Raw genomic sequence first — 25,993 nt, forward strand, 5'->3', positions numbered from 1 at the left:
CCCAAGTACCAATAAACAAACAAAAATAGAAAAGTTAAAAATCTTCCTTCTTAGAACTGAGGCACACTTCCCAAGAGAAAATGAACTTCAGTCCCATAGATGAAACCAGTTTCAAATGTGGCTAAGAAATTCTTTTCTCTTTATGTTTACCTGCGAATGGTGGAAGGAAGTGGTGCAGGGGCTTCCTGGCCTTCCTGTCTGCTTTCTCCCTGGGACCATCTTCCCAGTTCTGCTTTCTTAGCCCTTCCTTCCTCCAGGGACCCGTATCCAGCGCTCAGCTCTGATTCCATCTTACACTCTCATTTTGTTATCTGTTTCTAAACCACTGTATTATTACTGAAACTGGAGCTGCCCTGTACAGTGTGGGCTGTCCATCAGGCACCCTCAGTCTGTCACTCCCGAGAAACTCTAACTCCTATTCTTTCAACTAAGTCTTGGACAACTGCCACCTTCTTTTGGAATTAGCAACTGCATGAATAGTAAACAGGAAAAAAAGGACGTAGTGCACCAGCAAAGGTTAACTATATGCACAAGCAGAGACTCCCGAGTGAGGAGTGAGTGGAGACCCACGCATGGGACTGTCCCCAGATCAGAGTGCCCAGAAAGGCTGCTGCGGCCGCTTGACAAACAGAACCTCCGTGCACCTCAGTTCTCACCTTACCTGGGGCCCAGGTAGCATTATATTATCACCTGTCTTACCCCAGGGAGTTGGTGGACGGTCCTGCTGCATGGGCCAAGTGGCGCGCCCCTGCAGGTCTGCTGTCCCCCTACAATTCTGCACAGTTATGGAAGTGTCTGCTGTCTCGTGTTGCTCCAAGGGGCTGGCCAGAGGGCGCAGAGGGCTGCAGGATGCCCAGAGCACCCCTCCCTCTGGCTAGCACAAAAAATATCCACCATTAAAGATTCATTCGCCTGGTTCAGAAACGCAGTTAGACATTCCAGCCCCAGTTCAAGTGTCAGTTAGCCTGCAAGGGTGACACTGGCCCTTGCCAAAGGTGGCCTCTTTAACAGGAAGTGGCTGAATGCAGCTCAGGACCCAGGCAGCACTTCCTCAAGAGCAGCCTCCACCTTCGGCTTCAGAAAGCACGTGTCTGAGTCGCACCTTCCTGGGCCCCAGTCCACCCCTGGCCAAGTGAACTGGGGAAGGGGCTGCAGGACAACAGACAAGCTGAACAAGTGAACAAGTTTCTCTGAAGGGGCTTCTTCCCCTTCTCCAAGAGGTAAGGCAGTGAGAAGTATATGGGGAAGGAAGTAGAGAGGGCGCAAGACCGGGAAGGGGAGCCCGGCTCTGGGCCTCCTCCCACCCCGACTCCTCATGCCAACCTGAGCAGGTCTCCTGAACCCATGCACACTAGGCCGCCTGCATCTGAATGCAAAAGGTGGGGCCCACCAGGGCCCTCCTTCACTGTTCTCCCTGCTACCAAGCCAGGTGCCACACCCTCCCCTCTGGGTACCCTTCCTGACTCAGGAGCTCGCACTGACTGGCACTGAGGACATCTCAGTACGGCAAGTTAAGGAATTCCAAGAGGGTCCACTGGAATCACCTCGTCAGTAGGTCTCTGCAAATCCTAATTGATAAGTTCTAGTGTCTAATTATTCTTGGCAGTGATTCAAAAGCACCTAATGCTTCTTCAGGAGCATCTGAGTCACAACAGTATGTTCTTTGTATTCTACACACACTGCCTTTCCCGCACAGCTCCATATGTTTCACTATCATTATTGCTACATTTGTCATTATTCTTTTTTCCTTTTGAGAACAAAGTGCTGTCTGCTGACTTGTCTGAGGTTAAATTTGCAAACCCCTCCGAAGATGGTGCTGAGCAAGGACACCAGACTGCTGGCCACAGCGCCTCAAAGGAAGGACTGCTAGAGAGAAGCCCCTGAGTCTCCTTCAGGAAATGCAAACAAAGGGTGATGGGAACACAGGGGCATCATCAGGGTGCTGATCTGTCCACACAGCATCTACAGCAGGGGCAGGTCAGTGCCCCAAACAGAACATGGATGCTCTGGTAAGTACTATACCCAAGATACAAAAAACACTACTTCATGAACTTGGAGTAGTTCATGACCTTATCAGAGCCTAGGGGTGGGTCGGTGATCTCAGGAAGAGCAAAGGAAGGGAGACATTGACATCTGCTTCTTTTCTGCCCAGGGGGCAATGCAGAGGCCTGTGGCCAGGTCCACATGGCATAGAGACACTTGAAACACACACAGCCCAACAGGACCATCCTGAAGGCCTGCTACCCAATGTCCTCCTGACCAGTCTCTGGGGTGGCCCGGAGAGACAGGCCCTTTTCTGCTGAAGCTCTCAGGGGTCATGGTGTTGGGTGTGGGGGATCAGGCACCCCATTTGGGAGATAAGTGGATTTTCAGTCAGAAGCCCACTGAAATTCCAGTCCTGGCTACTGCAAGAGGAGATTCCTCTTCAAGGAGGTCAATAAGCCACAGAGAGCATATGCAAGCTGGTAACCAGGAACTGATGAGGGGAGGACGGACCTCTCACGGAAGCGCCCGCCTGGAGCGGCCTCCTTCGTCCCATCCTTCCGACTGCTCAGAACAGACCCACACGGCGCTGAGATGCTTGTGTGGCTGGCTTTCATTTTATTCTTTCACAACTCGCCACAGGAGAGCAAAGTCAAAAATACACCATTCTGATCCACAGGACACATCTGTGGTGAATCCACACAGAAGCAATTAATTTCCTGGTGGTATTTTTACACTAGGGGCCTAATGCAGGTCCCCATTATATAAACAAAAACTCCAGACAGCTCCTGCTGCCTGATAAAAAATAAATCAGATTGCAGAGGGCGGTTGGCCTAGGACTGCTACAGGCTATGGCTTGTAATGAGGCATCCCAACACTAATTATGGAGCTTATTAAAGAGAATTGTCAAACTTGTAGTAAAGTGCACACTGTAATCACGTTAAAGAAGGCGGCCTCCGGAACAGGCAGCAGGCAGTCACCTTGTGAGCAGAGAGGACCACACGGGCACCGGGCACCGTCAGCATGAGGATCAAATCACAGGAACAATACCATTGTGTTTGGCAAATTGGTCAGGATAAATCTGATGGAGGGGCAGGTGAGCATCAGCAGCTTGGTGATAATTCACACATCAGAGCCTCTCTGCATTCTAACATCTGCCAGGGAAGGGTCCAAGAAACTGTCAGGAGCAACCATCGCCAACAGTATTTTATTATTAAACTTGTTCTGACTCTTCTCTAAGGTTGCAAAAGCAATATTTCAATGTACTGTTTCAGGAGGGTAGAAAAAAAAGATTAATAAAGATGTTAGGAAGCTGAACCGCTGTGAGATTTGTTTAATTATTCCCCACAGGACTGCCCCAGCAATCTGCTGACATTTAGCCCCGACCTTGCAAATCCTCAGTAAATATTAATATATCAACTCAAACAGGACCGTTGTTTTATTGGTTCACGGAGCTCGGAGAGATTCTCCACAGCAGTGAAGAATAAGGCGGAGCGGAGGAAGGCCGCTTTGATTTCACCTGCGGCTGCACGCGGGAGGGAGCGTCAACAGGATGCAAAGGCGGCGCTCCACTGCCACCGCCGAGGAGGGACACTTCAGATGCCGCCGCCGGCTTTGTACAGCCCGCTGCAGTGGTCCCCGAGCCACGGTGGCCAGAGATTAGAAAGCCAGCAGAAGGGGAGCCGAGGGGAGAAATCACACTTCATTATCTGGGAAAGTGGAAATTTTAATAACGCAGAAGGCTCGTGTTCCAATCTGACCAGCTCTGCCGCAGAGGCCGGCTGAGGGTCAGAAAGGGCCACAGTGCCACGCTGGGCAGGGTGCCGGCCTCCCTCCCCCGTCACCTTCCTACGCCCTCCTTCACCTAGGTGCACCGGGTCCAGGTGCATGTCTGAGGATGGAAAGGCTCCGGGTGACTGAGAGTTCGTTTAAAGGAGAACCAAACCCAGCGGCTTCTTAACATGCCGTCCACGGCCGTGTGGGGTGCCTGCCCTGGAATTTGGTCTTCTTGTTTTGGTCCCTGAAATTTAGAATCTACTACTGAGTTGACCCTCATGGGTTCTGAAGTCCCTGGTGGCCCAGCTCTTGCTGTGGGGCGCAGGGGCCTACAAAGTTCTTGGGCATGAGTAGGGGCTGCCGGCCACATTTGGCTTTCAGATGTACTGTGCTGCAGAGTTAATGCGTGATTAATTTTATTCATAAAAATGTTAATCACTTCATTGTGAGATCTTTTTAGCATTCAGTGCAGCAAGCACCTTTTTAATTTCTCTTGCCCACCATCTCACAGATGTATTTAATATTTCCAGTCATTGCTGCAACTATCCAAGGAACTGGCAATTAAGCATACGTTTAAATTTCACTAACAAGCAAAGCTACAGCCCAGACAAGCAAACAAACAAGCAAAGAGAAGAGACAGGAGACAGCCACCAAGACTGAAAGCGACAAGCCTGAGACCCAGGTGGGGAGGGCTTACTTGGTATTGTTACAGCTACTGCAGTGTCAACACCTCCTGACCTTCCGGGCTTACAGATCACGACACACAGTAGAGAAATGGAGCGCAGCCGGCTGGGAATTAAACTAAGAGATTAAATATCGGAATTGTAAGTATTATAATTATAATTCATTCTGCCACCAAGTACCAGCCCTTGTGGGTGGTGGGGCTGTGTGCCTGTGGGTCCCGCTGCAGCCTGGCCATGGTGCACAGACAGTAGCTCAGGACAGTCAGAGACACGGGGGTATCTCTGGAGCCAAACAGCAGGCACCGCAGAGAGGCCTGCCACTCGGGCCTCGCCCAAAGGGGAGGCAGAGGGTGACTACTTAGCCTCTACCACCATACAGTCGAGGCCCCAGCTTCCTTGCTGCCTGCAGAAGGTCCACCTTTCCTTTCCAGCAGGTAAACTAGTCAGGAGTGGTGCCGGAGCGGCAGGCTGCGGGGCTCTCGGATGCCTGCTTTGTGGTCACGGGTCAGAGCAACAGCCTGGGGTCTTTCAAAGCAGTCTAGCCCTGGGGTCCTGGCTGGGGAGAAGACATCACTCAGCTCACATCTTGCTCCCCACTGCCCACAAGGTCTCAGGGTGACCACTCTTCTCTGTTTCTCCATTTAGGACACTCCAGGAATTGAGGCCACACAAGGGACCTCCTGGAACCTGCTTCACCAGGTGAACTTCGCAGGCCTCAGGTAGTCCACCTTCAAGGCCCCTTTCCTCCATTGAAAGTAATTTTTAAAAATTATGTTCTGTGACTGGGTATAAAGATAAATGATAATATTATATTAACACTTTTTTTGGATCTAAAAATTACCTTTTTATTGGAAAAGAAACAAACATTTTCTTGAGGCCCTAAAGACAGGAGGCTGAGTGCTTGCCATGCTGACCGGGGACCCAGCCTCCCCAAGCATGTGGTCCCTCTGGACAGGGCTCCCTTTCAGACACCGTTATCCAGCTAAGGCAGGAGATCTGCAACTAGCCACCAGTTCATGGGCACAAAGGCTGCCAGCAGCCCCACAGGATGACCTTTGAAGGCCTTTCAGCTCAGGAGCCATAATTAGAGCAGCCAGCTCAGCAGGGTGCTCTTGAGATCTGAAAACTCCTTCCCCAGCAGAACAGGGCTGTGAGCGGATGCACGCTAGATGCACTGGGTTGGTCAGCCTTAGCCCAGAAAGTTCTCAGATGGGCATGGGCCACAGGGCACCTTGGGGATGGGCCTTGCTCTCTCCAGGTATCTCCTTATCCCAAACCTAAACAGTGGAGTTCAGGGAACCCCCAAGGTGGATGTGCTCTGCTCTGTTTATGCTCCCTTCCCAGGGCCAACCCTCCCATGCAAGCCCTCCACACGTGGAGCCACATTCTTGCCTCAGGACCAGGGAGATGTCAGGACTCTCCATAGGCCACGATAGTCACTGGCTACCAGCTGCATGCTCATTCTCAGTGTGGGACACTCCAAAGCTCCCCTCCTGTCCCAGGAGGTTCCAGAGCCTGACTGACTCCTGTCACAGTGATCCATTCTACAATGTGACCAGAGACAGCTGGAGGTTTGTCTGGCCTTGATCCCCAGATCTCAATGCCTGCTGATCCCCTACCCAGTCCTGCAAGTGACCCTCTGGGCATGGCTTCCGTCCCTCCTTTTCTAGTCATTTGCAATCATACAGGCAAACTGGTACTTTCAGGAGCACATTTCAGATTCCAAATTTCCCAAATCAGTGTCCACAAAACCCCAGTCTCTACCAGGAAGCCCCCTGGCATATCCTGCTTGCCCAGGTGAGCCCAGCTGCCTGCTTGCACCCTCCAGAAAGGAAGAAGGGCAGTGGGAGACTGAGTGTCTCAGCTTGGGCAGGGTCTGGGGTGGTTTGACCAGAGCTGAGCGGCCAGGGCTGGCCTCCTCCTTCAGGGAAGCTGGCCCAAGGCACTGGGGTGCTACTGTTGCCGTCTTCTCTCTCCCTCTCCTTGTCTCCATCACTCTGCCAGAGTTCCATCCACCGGACTTACTGACACGTCACAGCCCATGATTCATCAGGCGGTACCCCTAGGTGTGTGTCCCACTCATCAGCGTCTCTCAGATAGGAATATGAATTCTCCATTTCACAGGCGAGATAAATGTGCTGGTGAATATAACTGCTCGGAACAGGAAGGGCAGCATGCTGGGAGCAGGAGACCTGAGATCGGTGGCAGGCCAGCCCTTAGGGTAGGCCCACTCCCGGGCTCCCCAAGTCCAACTGAGCTAAGCGGGCTGGCCTGGTGCGCTTTCTGTCACCAGGGCAGGTGTCCCTGGCTGCAATGGCTTCTGGACCTCCCTCCACGTGCATACTTCCAATTCTCTGTCCTGACATGGTCTCCTCTCCCCAGAAGGAGATCCTAAAACTAGAGCCTCAGTCCCACGGACAAGCCTTAGCCTGCTCCCTCTAGGGATCAGTCTCTGCTCCCTGCTGCCCTCTCAGAGCTGCTGCCGCTCCACCTGTTCATGTGGGGGTGGGGAGCGTGGACAGGGTCAGGAGCGCCTTTGCTCAGGCACACCCTTCAGAGGCAAAGGTGTCCTCTGCACATTCCATGTCCACTCTGGAGTTTTCAGGAGATGGAACACTGGGCACCTGGAGTGCTTGCCCCGCCATACCTGTATGATGCAGTGGTGAATAAAGATGTAAACAAATAGCTCACAAAAGAGAAAAATGTCTTTCAGGGCTTGATTAAAAATTTATTTCTTGCTTTTCATTGGAGAAAAATAATTCTGAGTCTGGCAGTCTGATTTCTTTACATGGGAAACTTGACACTCAGAAAGATCCATCCATACGACCTTCATAACTTCCAGACCACTATGTCCAGTGAGCTGAACTCCTACCAGCAGCCACATGCTGTCCCAGTCTCTCCGGTAGGAATCAGCAAGGTTCCAAATGTCTTGCACAGAAAAAATCAAAACAATACAAAACAGAAGAGAATGGAAAAATTGGGTGGCCTTCAGTGGACGTCTGCATGGACCATCCAGTGTGATTCAGGGAAATAAAAATATTGAGCCTGGGTGGCAGCACAGGAGTCCACCTGGATCTGCCTGCTAGTCCCACCATTACCCAGAGAGGATCTCCCGGCACATTTTGTCTGCCTGAGAAGTAAATCTGTGGGGCTGGAAATGCCATTCCTCATCTGATGCTCAGGTCAGGCGCTGTCTCTCCAAGGACAGAGGACACATTTGGCCTCTGCAGTCAGGGGGAGATCGGAGGCACGTTTCAGGACCTCTGGGGGACTGTGAGGCTCCTTGAGGCCCAGCCCAGAAGCTGGACCAAAAATACCTCTCTGACTCGGCAGGCCCCACACGGACAATGCAGTCCTACAGTGTACAGCCGGGCCCACGCTCTGGAATGCCAGCTGACAACTCAGCAAGCCCCAACCCCGCCCCGAAAACACACCCGCGCACTCACAAACACACGCGTGACCCCAGAAATACAGAACAAACCCCATCACCCCAAACCCAGACTCGTGCTCACGGAGGGCCCAGCACCCCCAGATTGGCGCCACGCCCCAGAGCGACATCATCGCGGGTCAGGGCCCCATTCCGCTTTCCGACCATAGAGGGCGCCTCGAGCACGTCCATTCAGACAGAAACTGCTCTAAGGTGGCCGCAGCCTGAGCGGGCCGGCCCCGCGGTCCACTCGGCAGCGAGACCCAGCTCCTCTCGGGGCTGCAGGCCACCCCTTCCCCCCGCGCACTGACGCGCGCTCCCACACGTCCGTCCACTCGTCGCTGCAGCGACTATAACGCCTCGGCCCTGAGGCTTTTCTTCCAGCCTAGGGGCGCGGACACTTTGCTCTGAAAAGACTGGCAAGGGAGGAGCGCTGGGGAAACGCAGGCGCCGCGAGTGGGGTTCGGCCGGTAGGGAGGTGTCTCCTCGTGCTGGAGGAGACGTGCCCTGCAGCTCGGCAGCGGAGGCACCATGGGCCTAGAAGACACCCTGTCCGACTTTCCCAGCCGCGGTGGGCCCCGCGCCCATCGCTACGCGAAGCCTGAGAGCTAGCGGGTCTCGAAGGGGCGCGGAAGAGGGAGGCGCAGGGCAGGCTCAGGGTGGAGGTGGACAGGGACAGGGTGGGGACTGTGCCCGACGTTAAGACCCACACTTCTCCCCACTAAGCGGGTTTCTCCGCAGTGCACATCCTTGCAGGCAGTGTTTGAAATGTCTGCTTTCTCAGGATTCACGAATTCAAGTCGCCTGCGTCCCAAGAGCCCCTGCGCAGGGTTCCGGGAACCACCTTTCGGGCTGCTCCCAACGCGCGGGTGGCGCGACCCCCAGACTGAGTGCCGCAACTAGGACACTCTTGCACTCGCGCGTCCCTGGCCAGCTCCTTCCCGCATTGTTTCCCCTCGTCTCTCCCAGCTGCCTCCTCCCCTGCCGGGCCCGGCATCTGGCGGATTATTTGTTCTTGGCTCACTCGGTGCGCGTTGTAGGGCAAAGAGACGCAGGCGGGGCACGAGGTTAAAGGGGCGTCCCTGGCAGACCAGTCCCCTCCGGTCTTCCTCGACTTCCACCGCCGCCACGCCCGGCTCACTCGCTGTCCCAGAGAACCCCAGAACCGCACCGCTTCCCGCCTGCCTCTCTGGGGAATTTACAAGAGTCTTCCAAGTTCTCCAGGTTACGTTTAACCAGATAACTAAAAAGTTTTTAAAAATTAAAAATACATTCGGAGCAATATTTCATACCGGATTATTTTCATACACCACGCAGACGACAACCCTACACCAAGAGACACTGTTCAGACTATGAATTGATTTCTAATCCAAATTTCTCCTTCGAGGGTGTGTTTCGAAATTCTTTCATTTACCCCCATTTCTGCCCACTTAAAAAAATCACTTTATAAACTGTAAAATAGAACTCATTTATGTCCCAAGAAATACGTGCCCCAGATAAATGCTTGCCTAAGCGTTGAAAAGAATTGACCTGCCAACAAGAAACTGTTCTAATGACAATATTAACAAACTCAACCACCACAACAAATGCCTGTTTGAGACCCTGGCTTCAGAGTGGGAACGCTCTCAGCAGGCCCTCCCCCAGGATCCTCTCTCCACAAGCCACTGGCCCTGGAGCCCTGCCCAGGATCCCAGGATCCTGCCCACCCCCCCCCCACACCAGGCGCGCACACGCACAGCCACACACTGCAGCAGGAGCGTCCGGCTTCGTTTCATTTAGTTTATTAGACAAAAATATATGATTTAGACCAATTCGCTGACGCGCTATTTACAATCTGAAATCACTCTATATACAGAAAGAAAAAAACAAAGAAAAGAAGACACAAGCACGTGGGGTCATTTACCGAATCGGATAATCAACCCGAGCGTGGTGACAGCCACCGGAGCTGCAGGCAGAGGCCTGGCCACCGGGGTCGCGAGCTCAGGCTGGACGAGCCCCTTTCTGCAGAAAGCGATGGATGAGAGTCGTTGACGTCGTTGTCATATTTGTCCTTTACACCAGTCTGAAATATTTGTCTTAATTCCTCCCTCATCTCCTCCCTCCCAACTCCTCCCCCCTCCCCCCGCAAAAGTAAAAGAAGACCCTTAATCAGGCGGACGGGAGCGCTGCTAGGATCCGCGGCGTTCCCTCCTGCGGGGCCAGCGAGCTGCATGGGAAACACGGCAAAAGAAGACAGGAGCAATGTCAGTGGGTGGACGCTGCGCCACCGCGTCGCCGCTTCTACCAGCAGAACCCAGGGTGGGGGCTGCAGCCCGCGCTGGCTCCCGGCTCCTGAGAAACTCTAAATCTACTTTGCTGGTCCGCGGCCGGCCTGGCGGATAGCAGAGCTACCGTGATGGGCGACCCCCACAGCCTACCCGCACGCTCTGCCCCGACCTAGACAAGCCCCCCCAGCTCCACCCGGTCCCTGGGCAAAAGCAAACCGCACTCACTTTTCGCGTACCGGCTGGAAGGGCGATTTTAACGGTTGTGCGGGCGAATCCGGCCTAGGAATGAGGTCTCTCTCTGCGGGGAGGGGAAGAGGCAGAAGGTTAGGAAGGGGAGACCCGCGGAGGGGGAGGGGCAGGGCGGGCAGCGAAGGTTAGAGGGCTCCCTCCCCACGCATTCCTGCCCCCTGCTCAGGCAGGTTGGCGGAGGGAAACTCCCTCCCCTCCCCTAGCAGGAGCTGGTGCCGGGCAGATCACAGCCCACTCCCCAGAGCCCCTGAGCCCCAGGGCCCAGGCCTAACCCCCCCACCCCCCGCGTCAGGCTTGCCCCTCCCTCTCCAGGATCTGTTTTCCCAGCCTCAGTTCGGGTGGACAAGGCGCTGGTACCTGGGAGCGCAGGGCTGCTATGCGCCGAGGCCTTGTCGACGTGGAGTGCTCCGGTGGCAACAGTGACGGGCGGCTGTGGCGGTGGTGGCGCTGGCAGGTGCGGCCCATGGGGCGCGGCGTGGGGCGCCCCGACGCCCAGGAAGGAGCGCATGTTCAGCAGCGAGCCCTGTGCTAGGAACGCGCCGTTGGTCCAGTTGGAGAACTTGCCGATGTGGCAGGTGTACAGTCCGTGGCTAGGCAGAAAAGCGGGGTGTTGCAGCGGCGGGCCGGTGGGAGGCCCGTGGGCGCTCGGGTGGCCCGCGGGCGGCGGCGGAGACGCCTTGGGCGCGCCGTCGGGGCTTGTGGCTGTCTCAGCCAGTGACCAGATCTTGGGTTTGCTGTGCGGCGCGCCCTGCAGGCCGACTGCCGCGGCGCCAGGGCTCAGCAGGCGAGTGCTTCCAGGTTCTGGGACCTCCTTGGCCAGACCCAAGGGCGAGTCTTGAGGCTTGAGCATGTCGGCAGCTGCTAGCGGCGAGCCCTGATCCCGGGCGAGAGCAGCAGGAGCAGCGGGCGCTCGAGGCGCCTCTGCCTTGTCCTCCTCGTCCTCATTGCTCTGGTCGCCGTCGTGTTCGTCGATCTTGTCAATGTCAATGCTCTCCAGGTCTATCTCCTCGTCGTCCTCGGCTTTCTCGGGGTCGCCCTCAGTGTCGCTGCCAAAGAGGGCACCGTCTTCCTGGTCCTTGCTGCGCGCACCCCACGTAACCTTGTTCTCCTTCTTGAGGCGCCTGCGCGCGTTGGCGAACCAGGTGGAGACCTGCGTGAGGGTCATCTTGGTGATGATGGCCAGCATGATCTTCTCGCCCTTGGTGGGGTAGGGGTTCTTGCGGTGCTCGTTCAGCCAGGCCTTGAGCGTGCTGGTGCTCTCGCGCGTGGCGTTCTTGGGCCGCCCGGGATCCCCGTATTGGAATTGGCCGTAGGGGTAATAGGCTGGTGCTGTGTGGGCTGCGAAGGTGGCGGGATGCACCCCAGGGTTGTCCTTGAGTTCGTACTGCGAGCCCTGCAGCCATGGCAGAGCGAAAAGAGGAGAGAAAGGAAGGAGGTGGAGAGAGAAAGAAAGAGAGGGAGTAGAGGTGAGTCCCCGAAGCCGGGAAAGTCGAAGCAGCCTCTCCCGACAGCCCCAGGGCCTTCTAGGAGCCCGATCCGCTGGACTTTCGCGGGGCCCGGGTATGCTCCCAACGCAAGAAGGCCCCAATCCACTCCTGGGGGGGGGGGGGGGGAGTGGGCACTGGCCCGGGAGCTGCGCTTTCCATCACAGAGATCGTTTTTGTCACTCTAGAAAAACTTACAGAAACCGTGCATTTCTAGAAGAATGCAGCTAGAGAGCCATAGCCCCCTTGAATTTCCCTAGGCCCCCTCACAGTCCCCCAACAACTGTGAAATCCGGATTTCCAAGTTTATCTTATGCTAGCTAGAGGGGAAAACCTTTTAACTAGGCTCATGAAACAGCTTCTCCAAACGCGAAGGACCCAGAACTCAAGCTCCCCCCCCCCTTCCGCCCTGAAGGGGTCAATCAAAATAAACCATCACGGTTTTCTTCGGGTCTAAATTCACCCGCAGTTTAAAACGAAAGCACACTCCTTTTACTTCCCAAATTAATCTGCATGGAATGATCCCCTCACACTTAGAGGTCTGTAGTGGTGACAGGTAATTTAAAATTTTAATCCTGGCCATCATCCACAACAATAACAAAAACACCATTTTTTTTTAATACAAAAGAAGGGCTTATCCAGTAAAATATTAACGCTGGGGCCTGGAGCCAGCGGCTGCAAGAGGGGAACCGGTTCAGTTTCCTGGGCCTCTTCTCGGTTACTTTATCTCTTAAGTTTGACTTTGATCTGGAGCAAGCAAACACAAACTGTTTGCAAGGCATTTGGAGGCGGTGATTTATTTGCAATCAATATTCTTTTTATCATCAGTAGTAAAACACAGCAAGTCAAATTATCCCATCAGGTTTTTTGGTAAATAACATTTTATCTTTCTAACAACCTCATTAGGCCTCATTATTACCATAAATTGCCCAGACAGACGTTTGCTCACAATTTTATCTTTTGACTTCCAAATACCCAATCCTAATGGCTTGGAAACCTAGGCCTAGAATGGGGTTTGAGTTTGGGCTTACTTTCCAGAAATCAGCAGGAGACCTGGAGGTAAGGCACACACCTTGGTGGAAGCATTTAAACATATTATTCCCTTAGCAAAACAAACAAACAAACAACAACGGAAGGAAAAACCTAGCTTCCCCTTTCCCACTGAACCACGCTGCAAGCAGGCCCTCCCCACAAGCTCCCTCCCCCATAGACACACAGGCGGGGTTCCCAAACAGCTCACATCTGTATTCAAAATTTCAGTAAAAAGATTATCATCCTCCATAAGATTTCGTCTAGTTACTATTAGTGAGGAGGAACTCCAGGCTCTTAGAAAGTTGTAAAGAGCACATTTCTTTGACTAATTCTTTAGGTGATTGAGACCACACAGAAACGATTTCTGTGGCCAGAATTCGTTTTTGCTTAGTCTTTGCAAAATATAGGTTGCACTTTTCAATGTATTTTGGTAGTAATTGTAAAGAAGACATTTAGGCCTCCTCTCTGCTGGGAATTCTTTTTGAAAGGACACCTTGTAAATCTCTCATCGCTTCCCCGGCATCCCCGCAGCCTGAACAAAATGGGGGCTGATCTTTCTGGATAGGAAGCAATCTGAAAGGCCGCTGGGGCCGATTTCAGAGAAATAAGCTTTCTTTCGGAACTACAAGAAAAGTTACAGGAAAACATGCCTGCTGCTTTGCTCCTGCACAGTTGGCGGGCAGTTAGTCCTGGTCTCCTCTTCGGGAGTGAGGATAATTTGGGGGTGCCTGGAAATTGTGTTATTCAGCCCGCAGCAACGCAGGAGGGGGCTGCCTCCTGGACTCTGCACCCACCTCGCAATTCATGAGCAGCCTGAAGTTTAAAGAGCTCCAACCTTGCAGTCAGACCAAGGAAAATGGCTCATTTGGATGGACCGACTGGCCAATGCCCCTGCAGAGAATTAAATTTGCAGCCCCCTCCCCCATCTGACACCCACTGGGACAGAAGACTGAGAGGACACCATTTATTTTAAGCCTAGGGACACTGTTTTCTTTAATCCTTCATTATGTAACGTGAGAAGTTAAATGCTTTCGATACAAATGAAATGAAAACTTTGGCAACTTACAAAAGTAGAAGCTAACAGCGTTTCAGGCGCCAACATTTATTTCAACTTTATGTCTTTTTAACCTTAAATTTGCACACACGCCATTAAAGGACCTCGCTATTCCTCCCGATGTCTATTGTTAGGATGATGTTGAGGGACTCTAAGCTTTACAGGGTTCCCTCTGGCTAACTGAGACAACTATCTGGGCTCTGCCAAACAGAGAAAAGCAAGTCCTCTTGACCCAGTTCAAAAGCTGATGAGACCGCGCGAGCGAGGCCTGCGGGCAGTCGATGGGAGTCCTGGTAAACTGGGCCAGGCGGCGGGGACCCGTGGGCCTGTCCTGGCTCCCAGGCCGCACGGGACGAGTTTCCTTCCGACCTCCAGCGCCGGGCCGCTCATCCCCGGCCTGCTCCAGCGGCCTCTACTCCCGCGCGACCCCCTTCCTGGCTCGGGCCTTCCGCCTCCCCGGGCCGAGATGGCCGGGCGGTTACTGGCCGAGACTCTGCCCTCCTCAGTCCCTGGGGGTCTCGGCCTCCGCCCACTAGTAACCCGCCAGCAGAACATTTCCCGCTCCCAGCCTGAGCCAGGTCTAGGCGTCCTCTGTCCCTCCCGCGGGTCAGACACCCTTGTTTGCCTTGCCCAAGGTGCCGGGTCCGAGGTTAGAGGCCGGCAAAGGCGAGGAGGGCGCGCAGGAGGCCGCTCAGGAGGCCGCGCAGGAGGCCGGCGCACTCACCATCTGCGAGAAGAGGCTGAGATCCGCGGCGTAGGGCAGGAAGGCGCTGTAGTTGGGCGCGCCGGCGTAAGGTCCGGCCGCGGCGTACATACCCAGCACCGAGGTGACGGCGGCCGCGCCCGCTCCCGCTCCCAGCTCCGCCGCCCCGGGCCGGCCCGACGAGGCGGCGGCGGCGGCGGCGGCCGCAGCAGCCAGCACCCCTGGACGCTCGCCGCCGTAGGCACCCGGCCCCGCGGCGCTCAGGTACTGCGGGTAGCCCAGCTGCGGGAAGGACATGTCCGCGGACTTGGCGGCAGCGGCGGCGGGCAAGTATTAAAGGGAGGGGGAGGGAGCGGAGGCCAACGGGGGACTGGAGGGGACCTGCGCGGGGGGAGCGGGCGGCGGGCCGGGCGCGCTCGGGCCGCCCGAGGGCGGGGGCCGGTCGCTCTTCCTCGGCCGGTGCTCTCCGGCGCCCGGCTCCCGGCTGCGCCCGGATCCGCGATCGCGCGCCGACTGCGGCGGCCGTCCTCCGCTCGGCGGCGGGGCTTTCAGACACAATTTGAAGTTGATGCTTTGATTGGCATCCCCTTGAGCGCAGGCCCCGCCCCTGGCTCCCCTCCCGCCCCCTCCCTGCCTCCCGCCCGCCCTCACCGTCCGCTCCCGCCCCTCCCGGCGAGCACGTGGTGCCCCGCGCCGGCCGGGCCACCTCCTCCTGCGGTGGGCGCGCGCTGCTGGGCCGCTGGGTCGGGGTCCGGAGGCTCCAGGCTCCTTCCGGACCAGCTCCCGAGGCTGTCTGACAACCTGTCGACACGGGTTTACAGCTGTCTGACACCCCGTTTTGCAGCTGAGGTGTGTCCCCTTTTTAACAAAAACAACTCGGCAACTGCTTTTCTACCGCTGGGGCGGCGGAGAAAGGCCCGCAGCCGGTGGAGGGTGACAGCCGGGGTCCAGCGGCCCCTCTGAGCCTAGTGCTGCCTTTCCTCCCCGGGACGTCTTTGGCAGAAGTGCACCGGGAGTCCGCGCGCCGGTGAATCCGCGTGACGATACACCTCCGACGCAAGACGCGGCGTCCCGCGGCCCCTCTAGGTATCAGCAGATCATCCTCGGTTGATGGTCGATCTCCTCGTACTTGGAAAAGAGGGAGTGGCCGAGCTCTGCGGGCTTTTGCAAATGTGAAAACTTTGAGAAGGAGCAATCCAGCCGAGAAGTCACTGCCCGGGGGAAAGATGCAGTCCGCGCGGGGGGTCTGCGGGAGGAGGGGGAGGGGAGGGCCTTTTCTTCCCCGAGGAAGCACCACTGCAGCCGGAGGAAGCACCCCCATCTCTCTCCTGCCCGGGCCGCTGGAGGCCGGCGCGGCCTGGACGCCCTGGTTTGCTTCCTAGGTGTGAGAGGCAGGAAGTAAACTTGTGAGGAGCGCGCGACCCGAGGCGGCGCCGCGGCCGGCACCGAGACAGGGCAGTCGCCTGGTCGCTGGCCCCGCGTCTTCCTTCTGTCTCCGCCTTCCCTTTCTATCCTCAGACTCGCTGGAAGAGACCGCCGTCTCAGCGGGCCGCGGCAAGCTCGGGAGTGACTCTGGGTCGCCTCGCCTGGCCGCGCCGCTCCCGGGAGCAGAAGCCGAGCGCAAGGCCCTCCTCGCCCCCGGGTGCTGGGAAGGCCCCTCAGGCAGGTCACTTTCGAGCTGCTATCGCTGGCTTTGGTCCAAGTGGCGCGGACTGAGAGTGCCCAGGTACCAGCCCCTGTTCCTGGGGCCACTTTGCACGCCACTATCTACAAGGCGGCAAGACCCGGAGTGCACCCCCCGCCGCCAGGTTACCGCCTGCTGGATCCCTCCTGAGTTTCATTTGCGACTCAGGACTGAGTTTGGGCTTAGGCGGTTGGAAACTGCCAGATGAATCTCTAGCCCTAAGCCTCCATCCTGTTCATGTTGTGTTGTTGGTTACTGGAGCCATCAGGACCCAGTACGCAGGCCTGACCCCCTCCTCCTCTTCCCCCTGGAGACTTGTGAGATGCGGGGGAGCTTCCAGGCACCCGGGAATCCTACAGCCTCAGGAAGGCTCCATTTCCCGGGCCTGAGGACACGAAGCTACCTCCTATAATTAGACACAATAAGGTGCATAATAGTAATTACTAATTACCAGCTCCAAAATCGGGCTTAATTTTTCTACTCTGAGTCAGATCTTCCTGTTCCTCCCCGTGACAGCCTGTCCCTACACACTCCAGACACCTCCACTCCCACCTCTAGCAAACATCAGGCCTCCTCTCCAGCTTTGACACAGATTCTGGGTGGCCAGCAGCTAGCACTGGGCTCTGCAACTCTGGGAAGTCCTTAACTGCAGGTTCCTCCTAATCACTGGTCCATCCCCTCAACTTCCAACTCTGAGATAGATCTCTTATTCCCATCCCCCTCTCCATACCCAAAGCAAATCAAAAGGATACAAGTGAATCACTGTGTGAGAAATGGGCCAGCCATACCACTGTCCTGGTTTAGCAAACCTAGTGTCACATTTCAAGGCCACAGGTAAATACAGGTGAGATAAGCCTTCCTGTAGGACCCAGAGAATGAGGTGGAATGTTAAGTCTAGAAACACTTCCTAGTGCCAGGATTTGACTGCATGGATTGATTACCGCCTTCCCACCTGCTCACAACAGTACACCCTGGTTAGAGGTCTCAGATAACCATTAAAAGCTCTAAGGGAGGGGACTGGAAAGGAGCAGTGGTGGCTTTGTCCTGACCCTCAACCAGCCTGACAAAGCCATCCCTCTGTGCTATGGGTGTATCACCTACATCAGGCATCCAATGCAGGTAAGCTCTTGGAAACATCTGAAGGTAAGTGGGAGACCTTGGCTGGGCCCTGCTTGGAAAGTTCTCTGGGAACACATCTGAACACTACTTGGCACCCACAGATTCCTGAGAAAGGTGTAGAAGGTTCCATTGTGGCCTATTCTCTGCCCAAGGACCAGAGATGGACTGCACCCCAGTCCTCTGGGCTTAAATCCCTTTTCCAGGAGGTACCAGCAGAACCTTGTGGGCCCGCTCTTATTTCTCTTTGCACCTAACCACAGAGAGGGAAAGAGAGGGAAATTAAGAGGAATAAAATTGCCTTCAAATTCTCCAATTAGAGAAGGGGAGAGGAGGGGAAGCAGAAAACCTCCTGGCTCAGCAGACCCAGGAGAACCCCACCCCTCCCACACACATGCCATAGCATGGGAATGTGTGTGCCAGGCCCCAGAGCTTGGTGGCCTCTGATGTCCATACCAGAAGAACACAGTGGCTGGTAGCCATTGGCCTAACTTGAATATCCTTTTAAAGGGATTCAGAACTTTTCCCAAGGAGGTTAGCTAGTTCTGCCTCTCTGGTGGCCCAAGAGGCAAGTGGCAGAAAAGAGGAGAGCCAGTGCTCCCCATCAGTGCAGTGGGTGGGAGGATTTGGGGACTACTCTGTGGGGCAACTGTTGAAAACCGATGTCAGCAGTGCTGTGCTGGGTTGGAAATTGGAACTCAGCTTCTTGACCCTCAGATGCTGTCCCCACCTACTGAAGGGTGACTCAGGCAGGCACATCCTCTGAGGAGGCTTGCTCCTGGCCAGAGATGACACATTCTATAATTGTTGAGCCTCCAGCTTGCCAGAGGCAGAGTCAAACCCCTGCAGTCACACAGACCCAGGGGTCTCTGCATCGCCTGTGGGATCTGAGCTCTGTTGCTTGAGTCCAGGGTCCAGACTGGGAGCCTGCATGCCTTGGGACACACATCAGCATGAAGCTCAGCCATGTCAGGGAAATAAGACTCCCAAGCAGGGACCCCAGGACCCTGGGCACACCGCTGCCCAGGGTCGACATGGGCCTCTGGGTGTGTGTGCAGAGCAAGCGCACTGCACTTGGCACCAGAGGGCTTAGAATAGGCCTCTGTGGCAGAGGCGGAGGTAGTGTTTGGGATGAGGTGGCTAACAATGTACCTGTGAGCCAAGTGAATTTTTAATCAGGTTTTAAAGCTCAATGGCAAGTGTACCTGTTTGTTTGGTACCATTTTGCAAATGAAAGAAAACATCCCCACTTCGGAGAACAGGCTTCCTTTTGCTCTTCCCCCAACCCCTCAGCCAAGCTGAATCTTCAGTACTGTTCCCAGCCACCCCCAAGGCGCTGTGGACCTCAGGATGAGAGTAGAGAAACCCCAGGGCGCCCTCATTTACAATTTCATTTCTTCTGATTATTTTTCCATTGCTTTCGAGGCTCTGCTGTCCCGAGTCTTTGGCGCAGAAGGGGAAGTTCGTGTGCTTCGCTCCGGAGCAGTCTTTGGAAACCGCCTCTGGCGCCAGGACCTGGCGTCGCAGACCAGTCCCAGAGATGCGAGGGCGGCGCCTGGGTCCTGGTCTCCCGCCATTCTTTGCTCTAGGGACGGCGGGGCTGCTGAGCCGCGCGGTGGCTAGGTGTTGGGGCTGGGCGGCCTGACTTGACATATACCGCGTATCGCACGGACCCGGTCAGCCCCCCCACCAACAAGTGCGCCCTGATGTAAGAGTCATATTAAACACTCTTTGGGGCTTTGCACCTTTCTCCAGCAGATGCCGGGATGCCATTTCACTCGTTGACAGCGGGAAGAGCATCAGGCAGTCCGCGGAAAGAGGCAGAGACCCGCTACAGCAGAAGAAGCTGGACTCCCACTTACAGGCGGATCCCAGATCCCCACCCAGTGCGGCGTCCGCAGGTCCCCTAGGCCCCACTCCTGGGTGCCAGGCCTGTGTTCTCTTGCTGCGCCAACCGTGCCCACTCGGGGTCCGGGGACGCCCCTGGTGACCCCGGACCAAAGTCCCAGGCAGAGTGCGCCTTGAGAGCGCGAGGCTGCAGGGACCTGGCGTCCGGCCGACCGTGCACTGCTGAAGGAGCCAGTCAGGCTGGCGGTAAGAGTTGGAGCCCAGTAACTCCAGGGAGATCCTGGAAGGAAGCGCCAGGGAGCCAAGGACGCGCCACCGCCAGGATTCAGAGCCGCGTCCTGCACCGCCCGCACCGCAGTCAGAGCGGTGCGGAGCCACCCTGAGTGGCGTAGGGCGTTGCTCCCGGGAAGCTGCGGGCCAACGGGGCCAGAGCCCGAAGTCTCCCGAGCGGGGCCCGGGTTTCCCACGGAGGAACAGCTCACAGGGGCCGGCCTTGAGTGTCATGAAGTCGCCTCCCCGAGGGTTGGAGAAAGTGAATTACATGCGTGTGCACACACGTAAATATTTTATAAATCTGGTAATTAACCAGATCATCTCCATTATTCCTCCAAAATGATCAACAGCGACAGTGTGAGGGCTTTCAGGGTTTATAATTTGATGTCACCAGACGGCTGCTCGGGGGCAGAGGCACAATCGCCGCGCCAGCTGCACTTGTATTTATTTGTTTTTCTGCCGTGTTCCTGTAGGGCTCCATTATGCAGTTTTTAATTAGTTTGTGTTTGTATTTCACCCGTCCCAAATCAATGCCATCCCAGAGCAAGGCCATGTAAATTCCTGCAGTACAGGTGTCGCTGCCTGCTCCGTACACTGGCAAACGCGTGTCTGACAAATGAAAGCGGGCTGCCACGCCGACTGTCAGCTCTCTCAGCAGCCACAGCCTCGGATCAAAGCCAGCGGGGACTTCAGCGCCCGGAGCGCCATCGTGGATGCCGCCCCTAATGCCATTAGAGGGAGTCAGGCAGAGCATGGTGTCCAGGACAAAGTGACTTTTCGTTCTCCACAAATCCTGGTTGTCCCAGGGCCAGCGACCGTCCTGGGACCCCTTCCCTCCGGAGCGTGCAGCCCCAGAGACCTGGTGCGGTAGTATTCACTGGCAGGCGACCTGGAGCCCACAGAAGAGCCCTGTGACATCCTGCGTGGTGCCACTAACATTAACCAGCGCAAGCCCGAACTTACTCGGGAATTTCCAGCCAGGCCAGGCAGCCCCAGCCCTGGTTGACTGTCTCTTCCTTCTTGAAACGACCTCTGTGGAGTGCATGTAAATCTATTCCTCCAGTCACCAGGGAATCCTCTTAAAGCTTTCTTTTTTGTTGGGAATAAGAGATTGTTCATCTTTAACTAGGCCACATAGAAATTATGATTCAACAGCAGTGTATATTTAATTAGAGTAATCTCACTTGAATTTAATTACCTAATGAATTATTTGTTTAAAAGGTAGAATGTCTTGTTTGCCAAGTACCAAGCAGACCTCTGATAAGAACTTCTGTTAGAAGGACGTTGCAGTTTAAAAGTAGGTATGCTGAGGTCTGTATCTTAACTCGCTGGACGTGCAAGGGTACTGCGCTGTGCAGACAAAAGGTCCTCTTTCCTCTGCACACGTGTCCCTCTGCAAAGTAGTGTCCTCTTTTTGTCTTGCAAGTCTAGTTTGTTTTTAAAAATTGTTTCCTGTTGCTTTCAGTGATTTTTTTTTTCTTCTAGCAAAACAAGAGCATTTTCTGTTAGAGGACTCAACTTACGATTAGTATTTACAATGAAGAGGCACATCCTTCAGAATCCTGCAGTCACCTGCTGAGGTCCAGGGGTCTTCCTGTGTTCTTTCAGCTCAGTTCCTCTGGGCACCTGAGGTATCCACACTGGTTCCTGGAAATCCATCTGATGCGTATCAAACCTTATGGAAATGGAAGCTAGCATAGACCAGACTTTGACCCTAACTTTTAATCCCTAATGTGTGGAACAATTCCATTTCCTCCTGTTTCCGAAAGCAAGAAAAAACCATGCCTGACCATGCCATCCTTCCCGGGAGACTCCCAGGTTGTCCCTAGGTAATGCCAGCAGTTGTTGCACCTGTTGCAGGACCTGGTTGAGGGAAGAGTGAGCCTGCCTGGAACTCCCGCCCTGTTTCCCACTGTCCTGGGCCATTGCTGTAGAAGCAGAGGATCTCTTCCTTCTCCATCCCCTTGTGAGGGAGACTCAGCCAGGAAATGCACTGTGAGGTCCAGGTCTCACTGAAAAAAGGACATCTCAAATCGACACGACTGACTCTTACTGTCATTTCCATTAGCATTTATTCATCAAACAATTTCCAGGCATGGCACTTATCACATAAATATTAAATATTATAAATATTGTGTCCAGTCAAGTAGGAATGGGCCTATAGAATAAAGACCACACTGGAGAAGAGTTATTAATTTTTGGTTTCTCTTTACAATCCCTGATTTTTGTGCATTTTGAAATTGATGCTCTAACAATCAAGAGTGGTTAAATTATAAACTCAATCACATTGAATTACGGTTATGTAGTATATTTCTTCCAAAGAACCAGATTTACATGAATACATTTTTAAAGCTTGTTTATGAATTTACTTCACATATTCCTCCAAATAACAACTGACAGTAACAACCAGAGAGGATGTGAGATAATAGCTTAGGATTGATAATACATTTCTCAGATCTGAGCAAATCCAAAGATGATTTCCTAGTAAAACCCTCAAAGGAAATGATATGTGTGGGATGGTAGAATGGAAAAACTCTAAATGGCATATTTATGTTTGAAGCTTCCAAAAATGTTTGAAATTTAGACCAGTGTTCTATCTCCCATGACTTCATATCAGCCCTCCAACCACGTATATTATTAAAGATAAAAGTCTACCTACTAGAAATCCCTTTAAAAATCTATCAACAAAAATATGCCCACACAATACATCCTAAGGAGAAAGTTTAATGCATTCCAGATTCTAGGGGATGTACACACCGAACATCGTGGGTCGATAGGTTAATATCTGTTCATCAGACATTAGGGACATCAGCTCAACAAAAATGTCAAACTTATGAATGTCTCAAAGGTTAGCACACATTTTGGAATTTCAGGGAAAAGTTTCTGAAAGTTTTGAAGACACCTAGGGTCTCCAAGCATTTCTCAATACTGTTGTTACAAGAAAAAAAAAAAAAAAAAAGAAGATGTGGGATATGAAATGGAGCCAAGGAGAAAACAGCATCTTCCCTGAGGCAGGCGTCTTTGACCTGCTCTTGCTCTGACTGGCCTCTCAGGGAGTTGCCACCAGGGTCACCTCCAGAGCTGCTGCGCAGTGTGGAGTTACTGACTGCGGTACCCCCGGTTCCGTATCTCATTTCCAGTGCCAGATGCAGTGCTTGGGGACTTCAGGTCTCCTGATTCTGGATCGCATACAACTCTGGGAGACTGTGTGTGTGCGCGTGTGCATGTGTGTGAGGTGGAAAGAGCCTGGGAGAGAGGGCGAGAGGAAGAGGAAGGCACGCTCCAGGGCCAGGTGGTCCACAGACATGACACGGCAGCCCAGCAGGAAGCCAGTCTAGGCCAAGTTTGCAGGTGGGAAGCTTCCCTTCCCTGTCCTGCCTGTCTCCTAGGTGTCCTCCCGAGCCCTTCTGACCACCAACTGCAGAGATGTCTTCGGTGCCACCTGCTCCAGATGGAGGGGCTCTCTGCATCTTACAGTGGAAATCCAGAAGACCTGGGGTCCACTCTCCTGGGAATAACTGAGGGAACAGCAGGCAAATCAGAGCTTCTAATTCGATCCAGGATTTTTGTTAATTGACGGAGATGGGTGGAGTTAATCCCCTGCACTGGGAGCACTTAACATTTTAATAAGGGGCCATCAGTGCCTCAACCCACCCTCCTTAGGGAGATTATACTCTGGATGATTTGAGGGAAGGGCTTCCCTTCCAGTGGCCCTTTGGGGTGGGGGGCTACTTCCTTCCCTCTTATCAAAGTTGCTCCTCTCCAGTTGCTGCTGATGGCAGTAGCAGGCCTGAAGAAGGCTTTGGAACCCTGCCCATAGGTATCAGGTTACTAGGACCACCATAACAGGGTACCTCACACTGGTGGCTTTAACAACAATTTATAGCCTCCCAGTCCTGGAGACTCAAGGTCCAAAACCTAAGTGTTGGGTAGGCTGGTTTCTTCGGAGGTCCCTGTGCGTGGCATTCACCTTCTCTCTCCATTCTCACGTGGTCTTTCCTCCATGCAAGGCCCTCCCTGGCATCTCTCTTTGTCCCAAACTCCTTCTCTTATGGGAATGCCAGTCATTGGGTTAGGACACATCTTATAAGCCTGATTCTTATAAGCCTGATTCTTGAAGGCCTTATCTCAAGATTCTGTCCCATTTTGAGGTACTAAAGGCTAGGGAGAGCTTCAGTGCATGAGTTCCTGGGGGGCATGACTCAGCCCTGACACCTCCCATGTCCACCTGTACTCCTTCTAACCCAGGTGACACATGAGTTCATCAGTGGGACCCATGTCACTTCTGGCACTGCAGTGTACCTTCAGCTGTGAGGCACAAGGTCTAGGAAAAAGCTCTGGTGTTCACCCTCTTCAGGGTTAAACCAAAACAAGGCCATGTCTATGCTCTTTGGTAGGATTATATTATTCTACACATTAAAACATTTTAACAATGATTATTATCAAAGGCTAAGCTTGCCACCCTATATGGTCTGTTCAACTATAGAACACCTGTGTTCATATGGTTTGCACACCCTAGATTTGAAGGAAGCACACTTGGGGAAGTGACTATCACCTGGCATCAAGCAAGGGCAGCCTCTTCCCTGTTGACTCCCATCTTGTCCCAGCAGGAAGGGTGGATCTGTAGACCATAGAAGCTGTTGTGTAGACCCTGTTTCTTGCAGTAGATGTGCCAACTGCAATATCGTGAAAATCTCTAAGCTACCAATTAAGTCCTTTCCTAAGATTTGCAAAAGAGGAACCTGCTGCCATTCTATCTGTCATGAGGATCCACCCGGTGCCCAGGCCCAGGCTCACTGCATGTGTATTAGGCTTGGCTTGGTGAAAAGAATTGCCAGAAAAAGAGACAACTGGAGTCTACTCTTGTCTTTGATCAGCAGCTGCGTGTCAGTGCCAGCCCAGGTGTCACCACTACAGTGCTGATGCAGGGTGGGGGAACCAAGGATCCGCAATCATTTTACAAGCTGAAGACTTTGTGACATTATCTCTAGGGTTGAGTTAAGTGGTTTGTCTAAGGTCGCTCAGCAAGTGTGCAATAAATCCAGGATTAGAACCTTGGCACCTGGTTCAACAATCTGCGTGCTGGGCCAGGGCAAAGGGGCTTGTTGATCTGATGTAGCCCTCTCCTCCCAAACCCCCAGAGCCCCGGCTCCATGCTCTTACAGGGCCAGCTGCTCGTGCCACTGGGGCCAGACTGCCACTTAGCTGCTGCCAGCTCCTGACGGTCTTACTCCTTCTCTCCCTTGCTCCCTCCCTCCTTCCCATTTATTCTTTTATTCTCTGAAGCCTGTAGTGAGACCCACTATAAGCAATGGACAGTATGTTTTGCTGAGGGGAAGCTAAGGTAAATCAAGCAGCCGTCTAAGTATCTCAGGGTCTAAATCGGGCAGTTAAGTGCAATACATGCAGAAACTGAATTATTCTACACTGCAGAAATAAGTGCTAGGACAGATGCCAGTCACGGCATTTTTGTCGAACTGCCCCACCTGCATTCCTCTCTGTGATGCTGGGGCTCTGAGCTGCCTCCTCCTCTCTGAGCGAGCCACCTTGTCACCAGAGAGAGCCTGCGGAGGAGAAAGCAGTTCGGCTCCCCTGGGGTGGCTCCCTGCCCTGCTCAGCCTGAGCAGGACACCGCTTGCACCAGCAGCAGCCCCTGGTCCTGTTGTCCAGGTTCCCAGCACAGGGATCAGAATGTCCGGTTCCCTCAGAAAGGCCTGGCCCAGTCCAGCAGAGTCGCTGCCTCGGAGCCTGGGGCTCAGCTCTGTGAGCTCCTCTTTCCCTTCTGCCTCTGCTTTCTGCATTTCTCTTCCCAGTGCTTGGTGCCCAGTCCTCCCCTCGAGCTTGTGAAGCTCTCCTTGCGCTGCCTTGGCTAGCGAGGGCAGCCTAACTCAGCACCACAAACAGGGCAGCTTAAGCAACTGAGTCATCGTCTCTCAGTCTGGAGGGTGGAGGCTGGAGGCTGGAGGCCAGGCAGCACCAGTTGAGCTGGCTCTTTTCGGGGTTCTGAGGGAGGATCTGCCCCAGGCCTCTCTGCCCTGGTTTTGGTGTTTGCCTGGCCTCATGTTCCTTGGTTTGGAGACTCGCCGCCCGAGCCCTGCCCATATCTGCAGGTGATATTCTCCCTGGGTACTGTCTGTGCCCACATATACTCTTCTTATAAGAGCACTGGCCACACCTGACCAGGGCCACCCTCTTCCAAGATAACAACATCATACATAAATAATTACACTGTGACGAGCCAGTTCCCAGATTAGGTGGCCCTCTGAGCTACTAGATTAGGACTTCCACATGTGGATTCCAGGGGATCTTGATTCATCCCCTAACAAAACCTAGCTCAAAGTCCTTCATTCTAACTTCTCTCTGTCCACATACTTGGCGTCTGAGCCGTCACCTAACAAGAATCTGCCCGACTGA

General features: G+C 54.0%; 1 protein-coding gene and 1 long non-coding RNA gene across 3 annotated transcripts; one reads left to right on the forward strand and one right to left on the reverse strand.

The window, feature by feature from the left end:
• Nucleotides 1-9,628: 9,628 nt before the first annotated feature.
• IRX1 (iroquois homeobox 1) lies at nucleotides 9,629-15,186 on the reverse strand. The gene is made up of 4 exons (XM_079144402.1): nucleotides 14,680-15,186; nucleotides 10,743-11,778; nucleotides 10,362-10,434; nucleotides 9,629-10,075 (listed from the first exon to the last, which is right to left on the reverse strand). The coding sequence occupies exons 1-4, from the start codon at nucleotides 14,953-14,955 to the stop codon at nucleotides 10,018-10,020; spliced, it is 1,443 nt and encodes a 480-aa protein (XP_079000528.1). The 5' UTR covers nucleotides 14,956-15,186; the 3' UTR covers nucleotides 9,629-10,017.
• Nucleotides 15,187-15,339: 153 nt separating this feature from the next.
• On the forward strand, nucleotides 15,340-22,469 carry LOC306663829. 2 transcript variants are annotated; one of them, XR_013764536.1, is made up of 3 exons: nucleotides 15,340-15,744; nucleotides 16,177-20,880; nucleotides 21,065-22,469. It is a non-coding gene; the product is annotated as an uncharacterized lncRNA (long non-coding RNA). The 2 variants fall into 2 exon arrangements; XR_013764537.1 differs by having other exon boundaries at nucleotides 15,345-17,461; nucleotides 18,884-20,880; nucleotides 21,065-22,464.
• Nucleotides 22,470-25,993: the final 3,524 nt, after the last annotated feature.

The sequence above is a fragment of the Sciurus vulgaris genome (assembly GCF_902686455.1).
Source record: "Sciurus vulgaris genome assembly, chromosome: 6".
In the NCBI taxonomy this organism is placed as follows: domain Eukaryota; kingdom Metazoa; phylum Chordata; class Mammalia; order Rodentia; family Sciuridae; genus Sciurus; species Sciurus vulgaris.